Source organism: Danaus plexippus, chromosome 28, assembly GCF_018135715.1.
Source record: "Danaus plexippus chromosome 28, MEX_DaPlex, whole genome shotgun sequence".
In the NCBI taxonomy this organism is placed as follows: domain Eukaryota; kingdom Metazoa; phylum Arthropoda; class Insecta; order Lepidoptera; family Nymphalidae; genus Danaus; species Danaus plexippus.
In genome coordinates, this window is record NC_083556.1 from 2,218,718 (window position 1) to 2,235,320 (window position 16,603).

General features: G+C 34.3%; 2 protein-coding genes across 2 annotated transcripts; one reads left to right on the plus strand and one right to left on the minus strand.

The window, feature by feature from the left end:
- Positions 1-177: 177 nt before the first annotated feature.
- LOC116776139 (uncharacterized) lies at positions 178-2,412 on the plus strand. The gene is made up of 2 exons (XM_032669242.2): positions 178-241; positions 744-2,412. The coding sequence occupies exons 1-2, from the start codon at positions 178-180 to the stop codon at positions 2,120-2,122; spliced, it is 1,443 nt and encodes a 480-aa protein (XP_032525133.2). The 3' UTR covers positions 2,123-2,412.
- A 7,649-nt stretch (positions 2,413-10,061) lies between these two features.
- Positions 10,062-16,559, minus strand: LOC116776140 (uncharacterized). The gene is made up of 3 exons (XM_032669243.2): positions 15,889-16,559; positions 13,754-15,788; positions 10,062-13,673 (listed from the first exon to the last, which is right to left on the minus strand). The coding sequence occupies exons 1-3, from the start codon at positions 16,259-16,261 to the stop codon at positions 10,472-10,474; spliced, it is 5,610 nt and encodes a 1,869-aa protein (XP_032525134.2). The 5' UTR covers positions 16,262-16,559; the 3' UTR covers positions 10,062-10,471.
- Positions 16,560-16,603: the final 44 nt, after the last annotated feature.

The following is a 16,603-nucleotide window of genomic DNA, read 5'->3' on the forward strand; positions in this document are numbered from 1 at the left end:
TTTTATCAATAATTATATTTATCATAGTATGCATTCATGTTTTTTATACAATGTATAATTTAGTATAACAGTATAAGTGCATGGTTTTTAATTTTTTTTTTAATTAATGGAACCTAACAAACATTTGTCGAAAAATAGTATATATATTAACCATTTGTATAATTATAATAAATATATATGATTTTTGCACGCATTCTATGGATAGGAGCTACAACGTCAAGTAGTGTGGCCGTCAAAGCAGGTGAGATTCATATTTAGTGTATAATCTATTTATGTACTGTATAACCAAGTGCTGCCATCTCTTGACAGGTTATAAATTATTTAAGTCTTCGTTAATGTATTTGTATTTTTGGTCACGATAAAATATATATTAAATAATTACATATAGCGAAGATCTTTTCTAATGATAAAATATTTCGTAATATCAACTTACTGTCATAATTCTGTCATTCCACGCTGCTATGGCCGGATTCTACTATTGGGTATACTTGGACCTTTTCCTTACTGCATGCTTATTCTTAATGCACCAATACACAATACATTGGCGGTCAAGCTCAATATAAAAAATATAAATACAAACACGCCATTTTGGACATATAACTCATCACCGCTGTTACACAAACATTTTGTTACTCTTGCTTTAAATTCTTCCGGTGCCAATGCTGTTTATGTGATGTATATTTTATTTATACAACGTATAAAATAAATCTATACAATTTGACGTGCGTTTTTGTACCCTGTAGTGTCCCTCACTGATGTCACAGCTCAAATAACACCCACATCTATAACGTCGCCAGTGTCGACTTCCGTTAAATTGCCCCAAGTCTCGGTTAAAACTGTATCGGAACCGGATGTAGCTTTTCCAGCTGTTTTGAAAGGATCCCAGAAACAAAGGGTACCACCGCCGGTACCACCACGAGGTTCCCCAAAAACGAAACGAGGCGGATCAAACTCGCAAACTTCAAGCCTCGAGACGAAAGGTGATTATCAATTATACATATCAGTAAATGATATACCACCTCAAACACCTTTTACAAGTAGTGACGACAATTTTGGTTTTTATGGGCATGATTTGAGTTATAACCCACCCGCATGCCGTACACCGCCTTCTATATCTGATCATTCCATAAAAATATCAAAGTTGGTAGCATCTAACTCATTCCTGGGTTACGCTGAAGAGGGGGACAGTATAAGCGAGAGAAAGAGGAGCAACGATCTCATATCTCAGTCTAACATGATGGCCAAATTTAACATTAAAGATGCTGTCAAAGAGCATTTAGAGACAGGAAACTATGATGGGGATTCCTTCACTGATTCAAGTGATGAAATCATGGTCCATGAAATCGGTGCTGACAATAAGATAGTTATAAATACTCTGTCCCAGGCGAAGTTACGTAAAGCTAGAAGCGGTGACACACCAGACAGCGATGACTCCGATCTATCACCGAGGTATTCGCCTAAGAAAACCGTCAAAAACAAAAAGAGAACTGGTTTCATAGCACGAATAAATACCATCAAAAAAGCACCGAACAAGAAAGACCCCTCGGACGATAACAAAGGAGGTTTAATGACAGGTCTCACCAAAAAGTTCACATTCAATCAATCGATTAAAGATAAGACACGTGGCGTGTTCCGAACGAAAACGAAACCCAAGATAGAAATAAAAACATACGCGGAGGAACATTCACAACAGACGGCTAAAGAGGATATTGTTTGCGAAAGAAAAGCTAAGACGAAAATTGATCTGTTCCAAAAGCAAATACTCAAAGTTCAATCAGAGACTGATACTTGTTCTGTAACATCTTCGAGAGACAGCATCTCGCGAATAGAAAGACGAGATGTTGTTAAAGAGACCAAGAAAATGTTTGAGCAAAAGACGAAGACTGACGTTCCTGTCAAACGGAGGCCCAAAAAGGGCAAAGCGCCGCCCCTGCCGGTTGGTGTTGTGCCCAAAACCGATATAAGTGAAAAAATACGGAAATTCAATGTAACTAGAGTTCCCGAACCTATACAACCCTCAGTGACGTCAAGAATAAAAGAACTACCAATGAAGAGAGAGAGTATTGTAGTATCAGATAAAATAATATTCCAAATGAGGAAAGAGTTTGAAGAAATTATCTAATTATGATAGACCGATATGAGTCTGCCAACCTACCAAAGAGTGATGCCAACGTCTCTGTGTACCAACCTATAAGATCTTAAATTTGAATTGTATTAATGTTGCTATGTATGTTACTACCGGCTTCTGTGTTCGTTGTTTGCTAAACATTTTATACTGCCACTAGCAATAACATTAGATTTCATTATAAACACTAGTTAGTCCCATCATATATCATTCTAGGCATTAGTTATATCCCGTTTCTAATATCACTGTGTCACGACCGCTGTCATCCAAAGCTAGTGAGTAATGCTAGTCGTTTTTAGCTACGGTGCCGCTATCCTGTTGTTCTACGCCGCCGCCGCCATTCGAAGAAGCTCCACGTACATGTCGGACGAACTCCTCGTCAACTACTTCATCATCAGCGTCGAGGAGACGAGGGGCGTCCAGCGCGAGCGTCATGACCACGTCGTCAGCTTCCTCACTAGCTTTAACACCCGCTGCCTTGAGCAGCGCAAGGAGCAATGAGGCTAAGTACGTTTTTCGTTCCAAAAAATCTATATTTTAGAATTAATACTATATTCATTGACAGAAGATTCTTAGAGGATTTTGCCAAACATTTAATCAGTAAATTTTTCTTTGGGATATTTGTCTATAAAATTTAAAGCAAACATATTTTTGTAAACTCAATATATTTGCCATTATAATTGCAATCGTATTGTTCAAGTAAAGTGGCTTGAGAGAAGGTTTTCTTTATTCTTGTTGCTGCAGCGTGTGTTGGACTCCGCCCGCCTCAGTGGAAGGTTCCACACCAACTTGGACTGAGGGCACGCCCAGCTTCACGGAATCTAGCAGCAGTGAACAAGGTGGGAATTTTATTATTACTTGGAAACTATATACCTATATGAATTTAAAGAATTTGTTCGACATTTTTTTATTCTTTATACATATTTATTTTCTGTATAAAATAAAAGTGTTTCACCTGTCATTTTTTCTGTTTGAAATATATTATTTTTTAGTTAAAAGCATTTTATATCGTTTTAGTCTAATTTCCAAATAGATCTTAAGTCATGAGCCGTGTTTATGAGAATTATCTCTTCTGTTCATTGCAACGAACATTTATGTGTGCCTAACGATGTCTTCTGTTACCCCAGGGTATCCCATGACCCCCGGCCGTGTGACCCCCGGGCGACGCTCCCCAAGACCCCCTCCTCCGCCCCGCGCCACACCCATAAACTGCCTCACTAGCGAAGTGGTGAGTACATACAAACAAACAAACATACATACACAGCACTAGGCACTCGCTTGTACTAACATTTGCAAGAGATATTATGGATGTGTTTTGTTTACAAATATATACAAGTATATTATACCGGGTTTCGTTACAATTTGTCCTCCTCATCGTATACTCAGTCAAATAGTTTACTACTGAAATTGAATTTACATTTGTATAGAAAAATAATACGTTTTTGGGTGGACTTTAACAATTTGCTTATGGAGGAATTGCCTTTGAAATAATAAATTAAATATGCAATGTCATCAAAAAACGAAAAGTTATTTCAGACGATTTCAATTCAGTACGCTTACAACACGTTCGCAATCGTCGCTACATACGTACCGTTTCCCGTTTCTCAGTCAATAACGTTCGTTAATACTATGATGCGAGAAGGTTTAATAATGAAAAACCTTAAACGCTCCGTATGTAGTACGACGATAAACTTGTCCTAAGGATAAATTATGTAAACTCCATAACGTCTCTCGGAATAAAAAGACAAATTTTAAGCTATTTATATGAAATATATATTATATAAACGGCTTATATAATGTATAGCTTTGCACACTTAAGTCATGATGTCAAATAACCGGTGAAACAGAGGCCTGGTAAATAAAACTGTATAAAACTCGTTTTAACTTAAACATATACTATTATTTTTAATACCATTAAGTTTAGAGAAGAAAAAAGAAATTAACTTGTGAAAATCATATATATAAATAAGTAAAATAAAATTTTAGTGACTAAAACGGTTGCATTTGACATTGAATGACTATTGACTAATAAATAGTACGTCCCCTTACCACAAGTTCGCATATCACACTATAGGAGCTGCGTTTTTGGTTTTTCATTCGTAGTTTCCATATTACGTGAACGTAGTCCGTGTGACCTTGTACTAAGGGGTGACGCGTCTCAACTAACAGATCTAACACGCGTACTGTATACTAATAAAAATATTTATGCATTTATTTTTGGACGCTGCTTCTGGTGGGTTAGTTGCAATTAAAACAAAGAGTAGACTTAGATTATAAATGATTTCGAAGAAAATGCATTTTTTTTTATATAAACTCAGCTAGCTTTATAGTATAGTGGATGTACGCGCGTATGAACACAAATTTGGGTGCTTCCATATTGAGAAGTGAATTGGCGCGGTTTTTACTAGCAATCATTTGTTATATTTTTAATCTGTGTCTATTATTTCAATAAATACTCTTTGATGAAGGAAGTGATTGTTCGAATAATTTTAAGTATATATATATTTGGTAGATAATATTAAAAATAAATCTCATGTCTCGGTTTTGTACTAATTCATAATAGTCTGCTGACTGTGCTCCCTCTTCAATAAAATAAAATATGACATTTTTTAAAAATATAATTGTAAACGCGAATCTTATGTCAATAAATTAATTTATTATCCATGATATAAGAAATCTGCTTCTTGTAAATGACATTACCCGTGTTTTTTTATCTGTTCGTCATGGATTCGCGCCAATTTTTCATAATTGGAAACAATGTTGATAATATAAGTAAATATGTCACTTAATTTTTAAAGTACAAATTCGTTCATAACATTGTTAATGACTTAATTATTACGATGAGTTTATATTAATATTTCAAATAGCGAGTAGCACTGTTATATAATCTGCATAATTCGGTGTTGCCAATATTAACCGACCAATGTTATTAGTAGGAAGTATTATTGAAATAATTCGCGTATTTAATTAAAAAAAAAAAGTGTATTTTTTTTATTTTTGTGGTACGCAATCCCGCAATATCTTTCAGTCATTTTCGCACTATTTATAGTGTTTTAAATATAGTGTTTCTGTATAGCGATGCCAAAGAAAAGAGATTAAAAGTAGTAACAAAGCTTCATTTTTTTTTAATATAGATTAAAAAAAATGTTACATATTGAATAACTTATTGATCGTCAATTTAAAATGAAAATTGAATTTTTCATTAATTTTGTATAAGATTAATTGGTTTTAAATATAATTATTTATATATTCACTATTTAATTGAAATTTAAGGTATTGTATAAATTATTTAATAAATACGTACATTTATATTTTATAATTATTGAACGTCCGCTCGTTATTATGATACTTTGAAATGTATTGTTTACAAAATTTATCTCTTCTCGTTGGCATTACAAAATATCAAATATACGCGAATTTATTAATAATACCGTTTAAGATTATAATATATATTAAAGGACTTATAATGCAACGTGATCGCTTTATGTATTCGGCTTATGTGCGTGTTCTTGATGTGTGCTATCGATCTGTGGGTATTTTGAGAAATCTATAGTTAAATATATAAACATTCTTAAAACGTGTCACTTATATTAACAATATGTATTGTATTTTTTTTTGTTTAAGATTCACACTTTCAAGCGAAATAAGTGATTTTTTTAATAATATTTTTAATAATAAATGACGTTTTATGTTAAAAGACATATGTATATGTATAAATAAAAATATCTGCAGATCACATTTACTTACAAACTTTCTTGTAAGAGTTGATTCGTCGCATTTGTTCCTTATTCAATATTTTTATATGCAAATTATTATTTTGTGGAATTTTATCTTTTACCTACTAATTTTATTTTGTAAAATGTCTGTAAAAAGAACCCCTTGAATTCCCAGTATTTTTCTATATTATTGTTAACCTGTTATATCAAATACCGTTGTTGAAATAGTTTATGCAAAAATATATAAGGCTTATTTTATGACAACCTTTTTCGATCGCTCTTACAAGAAACATGACGTTTGATTATCTGTTACGTCGTTGTTGAATCTTTGTATATTCCGTTGTTGTTAATTATATAAGATAGAATAAATACATTTGGAATTAAACTCTCATAATTTAATAACACCGTTGAAAATACCCTTTCGAAATTCGTTACGTCATTTATTTAATGAACTGTCAGATTTGTTTTTTTTTCTAACAAAGCGAAGGTCCCAGCTTTAAATCCTGCATGATAAAGCTTTATTTAGAAGCACGAAATTGCATGTATTTAAGTGAAAAGCGGAAAATAACATTCTAATATATCGATATGATAAGGTAAGCTTTTATTTATTAAAGTATAATAGTGTTATGTCTTAGTTGCAACGCTGGTCGCCATTTTGATTGATTTTATGTTAAGACACACATAATTGTTTAGGTACAACAAGTGGAGATAACGCATCTGACTTCAGAAACGTCAAGCATAACAATATCTTCGTATGAAATCCAGCATCACGTGGAAAACGAGAAATATAGCTAAAAGTCGTCCACTAAGAAACATTCATAATTATCCTCAACTAACCAACAACACTAATTGTGAGAATAAAATTTTAATTCCTCAGAAAATTTTGAATTCCTCATATAAAAGAAATATTGTTCTCGTTTACAAAACTTATTAACCAGTTGAGTATTATTAAAATAATCACTATGTCTACTCGTAATCGAGAACAGACTATACAAAATGTCTACATTTGGCAGCCGCGTATTAATTATCTGTGACAACGAAACTGAATTAACTTAGTGTTCTGTAAAAAAAACCTTACGTAGCATTACAAGCATTAAAAAGTAAACAAAATGCCATGGAATTCTTTAAAAAATCTTGTAATTTTGAAAGCGTGAACTGCCATGTATAATATATTATTTATTTGATAGAATATATCTTATCTTTAAGCGTGTTTGTCGAGTATTGTAATAGAAACTCTTTGGAGGAGGCTGAATCTCGATGTTTATTAACATTATAATTAAAAATAATAATTGCAACGCTAGAATTTCTGTCGTTTCTAGCTCGACTATTATCTCGTAAATGTTAAACTTACCAGTACAAACTTACTTTTGTTTTTGCTCAATGTATTTATACCTTAAATATAATGTGTAACCAGCCTAAGAATTAAATAATTTATTCGTTTGTGTAAATTTCGTTTATTTTTAATTACAATGAATAAATTATAACGCAATAATAAATATGTATAATCCTTACTGCATTTATTGCTTCAAATGTATAATCGGAGTTAGTAAAAAAGCCGTTATTAGTATTTGTGAGTGCTCTGTTGTAATTAATAGAGATATTTTAATATCGTTGTAATGATCCCAGCTTCATGTTAAAGGTTTAGAAAAGCTTTTCTTAAAAAAAAAAAATAAAGCCATTAGATTCTTGAGTAACGAGCGCGAAATCATATTTATTTCTCAACAAACATTTCCTGCAAAAAGTATTTTATAAAAAATATACACAATATCAAATAACCATTCAATAATATCGTCTATATAATACTGTTTCGATGTGCCACTTATATGAATTATAAAGCAATTCCACTCGATTGCATTCAAATTAATTGCAAATTGCAAATTGCATACAAATTTTAAATTGCTGTGGGATTATTACAATATATTAATTATTGAATATATATCTGATAATGTTAATCAAGTTGATGTTATACTGATAATAATGTTCTTACCACCGGTTCTGTTATTAATCAAAACTTTAAGTATGTCGGTTAACCACGTATGTTTATAGTAATTAATTATTCTTCAACACAACTAGTTATGAGTTCAGAATACCTCAGTGAATATTCATAGTTTAGTGATCACTTTCGCTAAGTAGATAGTATTATTTTTATTAATGAAGTGTATTTTATATGACAACTTATTGTTTACTTTAATAACACGACGGGTGGTTATGTGACGGATATAACTCTATAACTTTTGTATACTCGTATATTCCCGCCAATAATGTTATATTTTTCTGTAATTTTTTATCTATAGTCATAGCGGACCTTATAGCGAGGTTTTCCATACTGGCGAGTTGTTACCTCTGATGGTTATGTAATGATAAAATTGCTGTTTATTTCGGTTATCATATATAAAAATAGCAATATATATATATATATGTACTTCTTGTAATATGCCTAAATGTATAAACCTCTCGTCAGTATTGTATTGTTGTATCAGTAGTTATACCACAAGTTTTACATCGTCTAACTAACTCGTGTTCGTTGATAAACATAACTCGATTCTATCCAACGAACATTAACGAATAAAAAAACTTAAAACTGTCCGTATGTAGTCCGACTTTGCAGAGTTGTGGTAAGATCACTGTATTTCAGTCTCGTGACTGTCAAACGCTAGCTGTGTTCGTTTGTGTACTTATTTGTATATCAAGATTTCGATTAAACGTGTTACAAAGTTGTCTCGCATTTTATTTTATTTTTAACTAATCACGCTCGATTCCAAATATATATTTTTTTACATATTCGACCATAAATTCGGATGAATTTTTCGTAATAACAAACATCCCATTGATTTTAATCATACCCATTAGTAAAGACATGAATATTACGACAAAGAAAAGCCAATTGCAGAAGATAAAAAAAATTATTAAAACTACAGATTTTAATGTTGTACTTTAATTAAATTTGTTGTGTTTTGGGTAAAGGAAATTTTAGTAATTCATATATATACAAAGCACAAATTGTTAACATGCACTGTGTGTCACATAGACTTATAAAATTATAGACATTTCTGCCTAAATAATATTTTCCGTCGTCTTGTCTATAGTTTTGTAACACTTCATGTTTGAACCAATGTGCTAACATTGTTTTAGGTGAAGGTAGGTGCAAGTTCGCATGAAATTCACACTATTTGCATCTATTTCTTGTTTAATTATTTTTTTCATAACAACATTTTCATAAATTAATATATTCTTATTTCCAGACACGACTTTAGCCAACGGAATATCAGGGAAGCTCTCCGTATTATTATTTAAGAACTTCAATGGCCAAAGATTGCAAAACTCGCACGTTAGTTTATAAATTATACGATGAAATATAGGGAAATTAAATGTAGTGAATGTTTGATTCCTTGATTACAACTGTTTGTTTATAAGTAACGAGAGAGACGAAACTTCATCATTCCATGGATGGACTTGCGGATGCTGGTCCATCGTTGCAGGGAGAGGAGCTTCAACAGTGCCTAGGACTTACGAGCCAGGTGCAGGTTTCAGGGGCCCTATCTAACGAGATAAACGCTCACCTTCACCGTCCAAGCTCCTCTCTCTACCTAACCAACCATATGTAATACTTTGTATACGAAAGGTCTTAAGGATTGTGGATGTTAAACATAGGGAAGGACGATTTATTTTAAAATATGATAAAAAGTATTTATATATATATATGTTTTCCAAGTCTAGACTTATATGTAATATGTATACCCCATTATCATCTGTGTTAACCAAAAATTTGAGAATACGTTATTTTTCAATATATAATTTTAAAACACTATTTCCTTGAATGAGATAAATTGCTGGTTAATTCCGAGATCGGTTTCCGTATCTTCATTGCTTTTTACTAAAAGCCAACCAAATTAGAAAAAATGCTACGCTATATTTTAGGCAATATTCAATAAATAGTCGTTAAAATCACGTCTACCCTCAAAAATTCTAAGCTATATGTACACCAACTCAGTACGATTAGTAATTTTGTTGTTTTCTTGTCTAGATGATGTCACAAGACAATCGCCTGTTTGTGTGATGTCTAAAGACATTTTCTTTTTGTTTGGCTTATAGTGTAACATAGAAATAAAAACTCTTATTATAATTTTATTGTGTAAATGTTACTTGTGGTAAATCAGTTTATACTTTTATACATTATTAATACTCTAAAACGCATGTGTTAATCGAAATAAAACATTCAATCCGACGTGTAAAATTTATTTGTATATAAAGACAACACGTTAACGAATATATATAAATAGTTAAATGAAGGACATTACGACCACGTCCCGCTTGCTGATAGTGGACCGGCCACGGCCAGAGACGATCTCGTGGTAGTGACATATCTCGCTCTCCTTGTTGTACACAAACTTTGGTAACTTAGCCACGATACGCTCATTTGATATCGTCTTCTCGGCGTAAATCTCCAAAACTGCCTTTTTGGTTTCCTGCGATTGTAGAATATCTTCGGCTTTGATTCTTTTAGATTTTTTTATAAAGCTTTCGCTGTTTGAATTCAGAACGATGATTTTGTCGTCGTCCGATATGCCGAGGACTGTTGCTCTGTGGACTCGTTTCATATGCGAGGTCTTTATCCCACGTGGATGTACACCTAATGCCCGTCTGTTATAGACCTTCTGAGCTTTGTTGTATTTATTTTGTCTTCGTAGACGTAATCTTCATTATTAGCGTAATTTGATTTCGTATCTTCGTTCAAATATTTCGAATCTTGGGTATGTACGTCTACATGTTCAGGTTTGTATTTATAATAGTTGTCTTCTATGAGGTTACAAAAGATTTCCTGGTCCACCTTGTCCGGTCGACAGCAACAGCAATTCTTTTCAGGGATGTTTAATTTAGCTGCAAAATGACTACAGAGACATGCACCGGTGGTAGGCGAGTCGTCGGTGCATTCGGTGTTATCACTTGAAGGATACACAGCTTCTTCGACGTCAGAATGACTGTTCTTGTTTAAGGACGTGGAGCTGTCGTAAAGGTAATAATTTGTCAAACTCTCAGAATTCTTAAAATAATCGGGTTTTAGAGAAGCGTATGTAAGCTCATTGGCCAGTTCGTTGTTCACTGCTATATCCTCGTGAGCGCTACTATCTGATGTTAGAACTGCTCGCAACATTTTCTTTATGTCTGCCATCTTACTCTTATTAGGTTTCTTCTTTATTTTGTCAGAGTTTTCGAAGATTGCTTTCAAAACGGCCTTTTTTTTATCCTTGTCGTGTATTTTGGGTACACTGTCGGTTGATTTTGGTTTTACACCTGAGCTAGCAAATTCATTCGCGCTAATTGTTGAGCCGGTGTCAAACTTTTCATCATTAGTTCTGTATGTCTTATCGTCATTAATGTTTACGCTTTCAGTGACTTTTTCCAATGAACTTACAGTGTTTATAGTTGTCGATTGTGTCGATTTTGTTAAGACCACATCAGATTCCATCTCTTTCGTGGATCTATTCTCTACTAATTCTTTCGCTGGTAATGCTTCGCAAGTTTTGTTTTGTATTTTACACTCTGCGGATTCTGTTAAATTTATTGTTGTCCTGTGTATAGAAAATGCTTTATGTTCGAACACGTCGCTGTAACCGGTTGATACCGTTTGGAATTTTTTCGTAATATTCTTTGAAAATTCGTCAGCGTCTATTTTGACGCAAGTGTTATCGGTTTGATTCGTTTTAATTGTTTCCGGTTTAAAGTTCTTTATTATAATTTTTATATCCAGATCTTTTTTCCCAGATTTGCCTTTGACTGCTTTCTGTTGATCTTGTATAAGATACACGTCCTTAGAACCTTCATGTTGTATGTCAGATATTTGATCCAAATCTTTCCGAGTGACGCTACAATTTTCGGACTGGTCCTTTTTCTTATCGCCTTGTTTGAATTTTAAATTCAAGTTTATTTCAATGATGTTCGGCACACTGTTGCATATTTTCTCTTCTAATGAATTTTGAACTGGTATATCGGTACTTTCTGTCGTAACTCTATGTATAGTGGAATCTCTGTACAAGTCTTTTACTACATTAATTCTGCTATCGCGATGATAGTTTCGTCTTTCGTACATTGTCCGTCCATCTTCGTCTTGAACCTTTATGTTACAAGCGCCCCTTATTTCCTCGGTACTGTCAGTTGGGCGTTTCAACCTCACGGTAATGTTTTCACGGGAACTTAATCGTATTACACCACCTTCATAACAATCCTTTGACGGACACTTCGGTATTGGTAACTTTTTCAGATGAAGGCCAGGTATTTTTGGTCGACATTGCTTTGGAGGTGGAGGTGAGGGACATTCTTTTGGCGCTGCTGGACATTTTTGTCTTGTTTCTTTTGCTGGACAGCTGGGTGGATTGATGTTCGTACAGGAATTTGAACTCTTGCCGCTTAATCTGGATTCTCGAGATGGTGTGTTGGACAATTGGTTCTTTATTGGCCAAGGAAATTCTTGACTTGGACATTTTCTATATTTAAGTATAGGAGACGTGGATTGACATGACGTCGAACGTTTCCTGGTAGAATGATGTTGTTTATTACAAAGGGATTGAGAGGAACAGCAGCTCTGAAGAATCTTACAAGGTGGCGGAGAAGAAGGACAGGGTGGGGTTGAAACTTTACACGGTGAAGTAACTTGACATGGTGGCTCGGGCGGACAGATAGAAGAACTTTGTGACCATTTCCTTATTAGACAAGTCGGAGAATTACATTGTGATTCCTGTGCCTTGGGTGAACAAGAACAGGGCCTCTGTGTTGATTCCATTCGTGGTGGAGAATGTATATTTGGGGGCGTAACTTTGGGGTAACTGCAAGGCGGGGTTATAGGTGACGTTTGTTTCGAAATTGCACAAGGTGGTACTTTAACTACAGGTGGAGATGGACACGGTGGCATCTTTACACATGGTGGTGAGGGTGGCAGACAAGGACGTGGTGATGGCGGCGTTACAGTACATGGCGGTGTCTTAGGTGTGATACAAGGTATTGGGCTCTTAAAGCAAGTTGGTTTGTGCTTTTTCTTACAAAGATCTTCATCAGGGTGATGAGGCATTGTACAAGTTGGTGCTGGAATAACTCTAGCGTGTTTTGGTAGACCGTCACTCTTTTTGCAACCATCACATGCTGCGCCCTTAAACGCTAGAATTCCGTCAGCACATTTTTTCGACAGCTGTTCGTTTAATAACTCGTTTAAAACATCGCAGCTTGGCATCGATACATGTTTCTTACACTCTTTTTTTGGTTTCTTGTCAGTCTTGCATACGGTTGGAAAACATTCGTTTGAAGAATTCTGACATTCTCTATCTTCATTGCTTGGTACGCAATTGGGTGCAGAACCTGTATCCATGGTCTTCCAAATGGCCCTATTACTTAGTGCATAAAGTTTTCGTCGTTTGAACACTTCCAATGAGTCTTTTGGTAGCACCCGTTTTCCATCTGGAAGAATGTCTGGAAAATCTAACTTTTTTTTCTTAAAATTAAAAATTTGCCTGCTCCTTTTGTGACACTCTGTATTTTTTTCCATTTCTAAATTTAGACAATGACTACATGAAGATGTATTGCACGAAGACACAATGGTAGATGCTTGGTAATCATCGAAAATGTTTGGACAAGATTTCGAACCGTCGCCCTGATTTAAACTGTTCCATGAATCTGACGAGCCCCGCAAATGAGTATCGCTTACGCACCAAGAAAACATATCTATTCCGAGCGGGGTCCAATTACGATAATAATCTTGTAAGTAACTTTCTGCTAACTCGCACTTTTTTTGAGGAGGAAAGGTGTGCTCCGAATCGTCTGTCAGTTCATCTTGTATTTTCAGGCTAGAAATTTTACATTAAATATTACTTATATATGATGATATCTAAAGAAAAAGTCCATTGATTGGATGTATTTTACTTACATGGGTTTTTTAAGATCTCGCATGTCTCGCTGTGTTATGATTCCTACTCCGATGACGTCACACCGTTTTGGGACATACACGTTACTACCCTGTACGACCACCGTCCTATGTAATGGCGGCCTTTTTATAACTGTTTCCAATATATTTGATTCGTTATTTTTACTGTCCTTAACGCTTACAGTGACGTGAATGTCCCGAGTCGCATAATCTCCTGTGTCCATTTTGCTGTCTTTTTTATATTTCTTTACATAGGAATTGGATTTAGCCGTTTCATATTCTACAATGTTATAAACTTGTTCGTCACTAGTCTGAGTATCTATTTCGTCATTGCTCGTATCGGAGAAATAGCCTTCAGGTATATCAATCATGATGTATTCAGAACTGTCCCCTTTTTCATGTTTCATCAAGTTCTTTGAGTGTAAAACCACTTCTATATTACGTCCAAAAGCTTGAGACTTCTCTATAAACCATTTTTGATTTGAGTACGTGACTTGTATCTTCCTATTATCATTTTTGTTATTATTCAAAGCAATTATTTGTTTGTCTCGAGTTATATGAGGTACCATCCAGGCTTGGATGCTTTGTTGCATGAAGTTTATTTGGGGACTCATAAAGGACTGGTAGTAGGATGATTCCGCGATGGTCATTTCGCTTTTGGATTTAAAAATGAGTCCTGTATTTTTGTAAACACAATCTATTAATTCGAAAACCGTACTGCTGCTGGTCGTGTACATGTTATTATTCCATCTAATCTGCGCGCTGTGTTTTGAATCGACATTGCTATCTACGTATCTCTGCATCCACGATTTTTTTAAGATACCTTCCAATTCAACCGGTCTACGACGATACCTCCCGTTCGGGTGCTCTGGGGGATATTCGTTTGCTGCACCGATCTTTATCATTAAACCATCCACTTCGCACCGCCCGGCTGTCACGCCTTTCTTAGATTTGTAAACTTGTTTGGATTTTTCTTTATTTTTTCTTCGAAAAAACGAAAATCTTTTTCCTTGTTTCTTTTCTTTCGATGTTACCTCTTCCTTGACAATTTCAACTTTATTCTTTATATTTTCGCGTGAGTCTCTACCGGTGTTATTTTCATCTAAGTTAAATTTTTTCCCCCATAATTTAAACATGCCCTTTACTCCCTGGTCACTAACAACGTTGTCAGTGGACCAATTGGGGCTGATCAATCTTTTACCTGTAAATGATTTCCTTGGTGATGCTTGCACAGGAAGTTTCTTCTTTTTAGTACTCGTTCTAGATTGTAGAGGACTAAATATTTTCGTATTTGAGTATGATCTCGCTTCTAGGGAAGGTGGATCGGATACGATGGAAACGTCTTTCTTGCTCGGCACACTGACTCGGCTGGATATCTTTAATGTGACAAAATCAGTTTTAGGTTCATCCTTTTTATTAATTCCTCGCCTTAGCGCTTCGAAGCGTCTTCGTAGTGTTGAGGTACTTTTAAAATCTGAAGCCATCTTTTCTTCTTGTGACTTGTGCTCTTTAGGTTTGGTGGAGAATATTTTTCTATATTCCCTTTCCAGTTTGTTCTCTATAAAATCGATTGAAGTTCTACTTTGCTTGTAGTCGCTAGGGTTTTCCAAGTTATGGACGTGTTGTACTAGAGAATCTGATGAGTAATCTTTTCGGTCGCTGCTAATATTAACAGATTTTGATTTTCCATCATCCACAGACGATTCTAAGATGTTTTTTGGTTTATTGTTATCTGCAGCATTTTTAAAAGTTAGACCTGACACTGCGTTAATAATTTGTTCTTTTTTCTCTAATTTATTGCTCGTTACTTGCAATTGTTCCTTTTTGTTACTTAGGGATTCATTGGCTAAGGTACCAGCATTATTAATGTTTTCTATGCTCATAATCTTAGGACTGTTTGAGCCAGATTTTGTTTGCACAATAGGTGATAATTTTACACTTATTGCCAATATATCTGTGTTATCCATTAGGCCCCCGACACACTTCGACGAAGTCTTCTTTTGATCATAATAACTGCCACAGAAGTTTTGAGTTCTATCTGAAATATGTAACGTTTCGTTAAAATTATTACATAGAATTCTTAAACAAATTATGAACATAACCATTGTCCATGGAAACAACAAATTAAATTCCCTTACTAGGTATTGCAGTAAAAATTGAAGATCCAACCCCAGCGTCAACAGCATAAGGCAGATATATTCTCCTTACTCTCTTCCTGGGCAGCGTCTTGACATCCCCGACACCGATGTCAGTGAAATCTTTATTACTTAAATATCTCTGTGTTCTGTAAACTTGGCGTGATGTATAATATTTAATATCCCTCCTCTTGATCCTTTTACATGTGCATATGTTGTTTATATCGTACTGGCATCCAAAGTCCTTTCTGCTTTCATTACTTGCTTCTAAGCTTCCGATCTCAGTTTTCTCTTCTCTGTTGTCGATTTCGTCTGCACTTTTAAGATTTCCGTCTAGCGTATACGTCGTCACATATACAGCTTTCGTATCTTTCATTTCTTCTTATTTATCATTATCTAACGATGAATTTCATTTTTTTTTCGGTCTCTCTTATTAGATGCGGGCTCTGGTTATGTCAAATAGAATTTTTCTGTAATAAATATGTATGTGTGTATCTTGTAATAACTTTTTTAGATAGATTGTTTCAGATCAATTTCTTTTAAAATTTAATTTTTTTGTTATCACTTTTTCTTGACTACTTATGTTTAATTTTTTCGATGTAAAGATTATATTCCACTTCAAATTTTTATATTTTTCTTTGTATCTGACAAATGACATAATTTCTGACTATTTTTTTTTTTTTTCGAGAAATTATATAATTTTCCACCAACTCTGTCA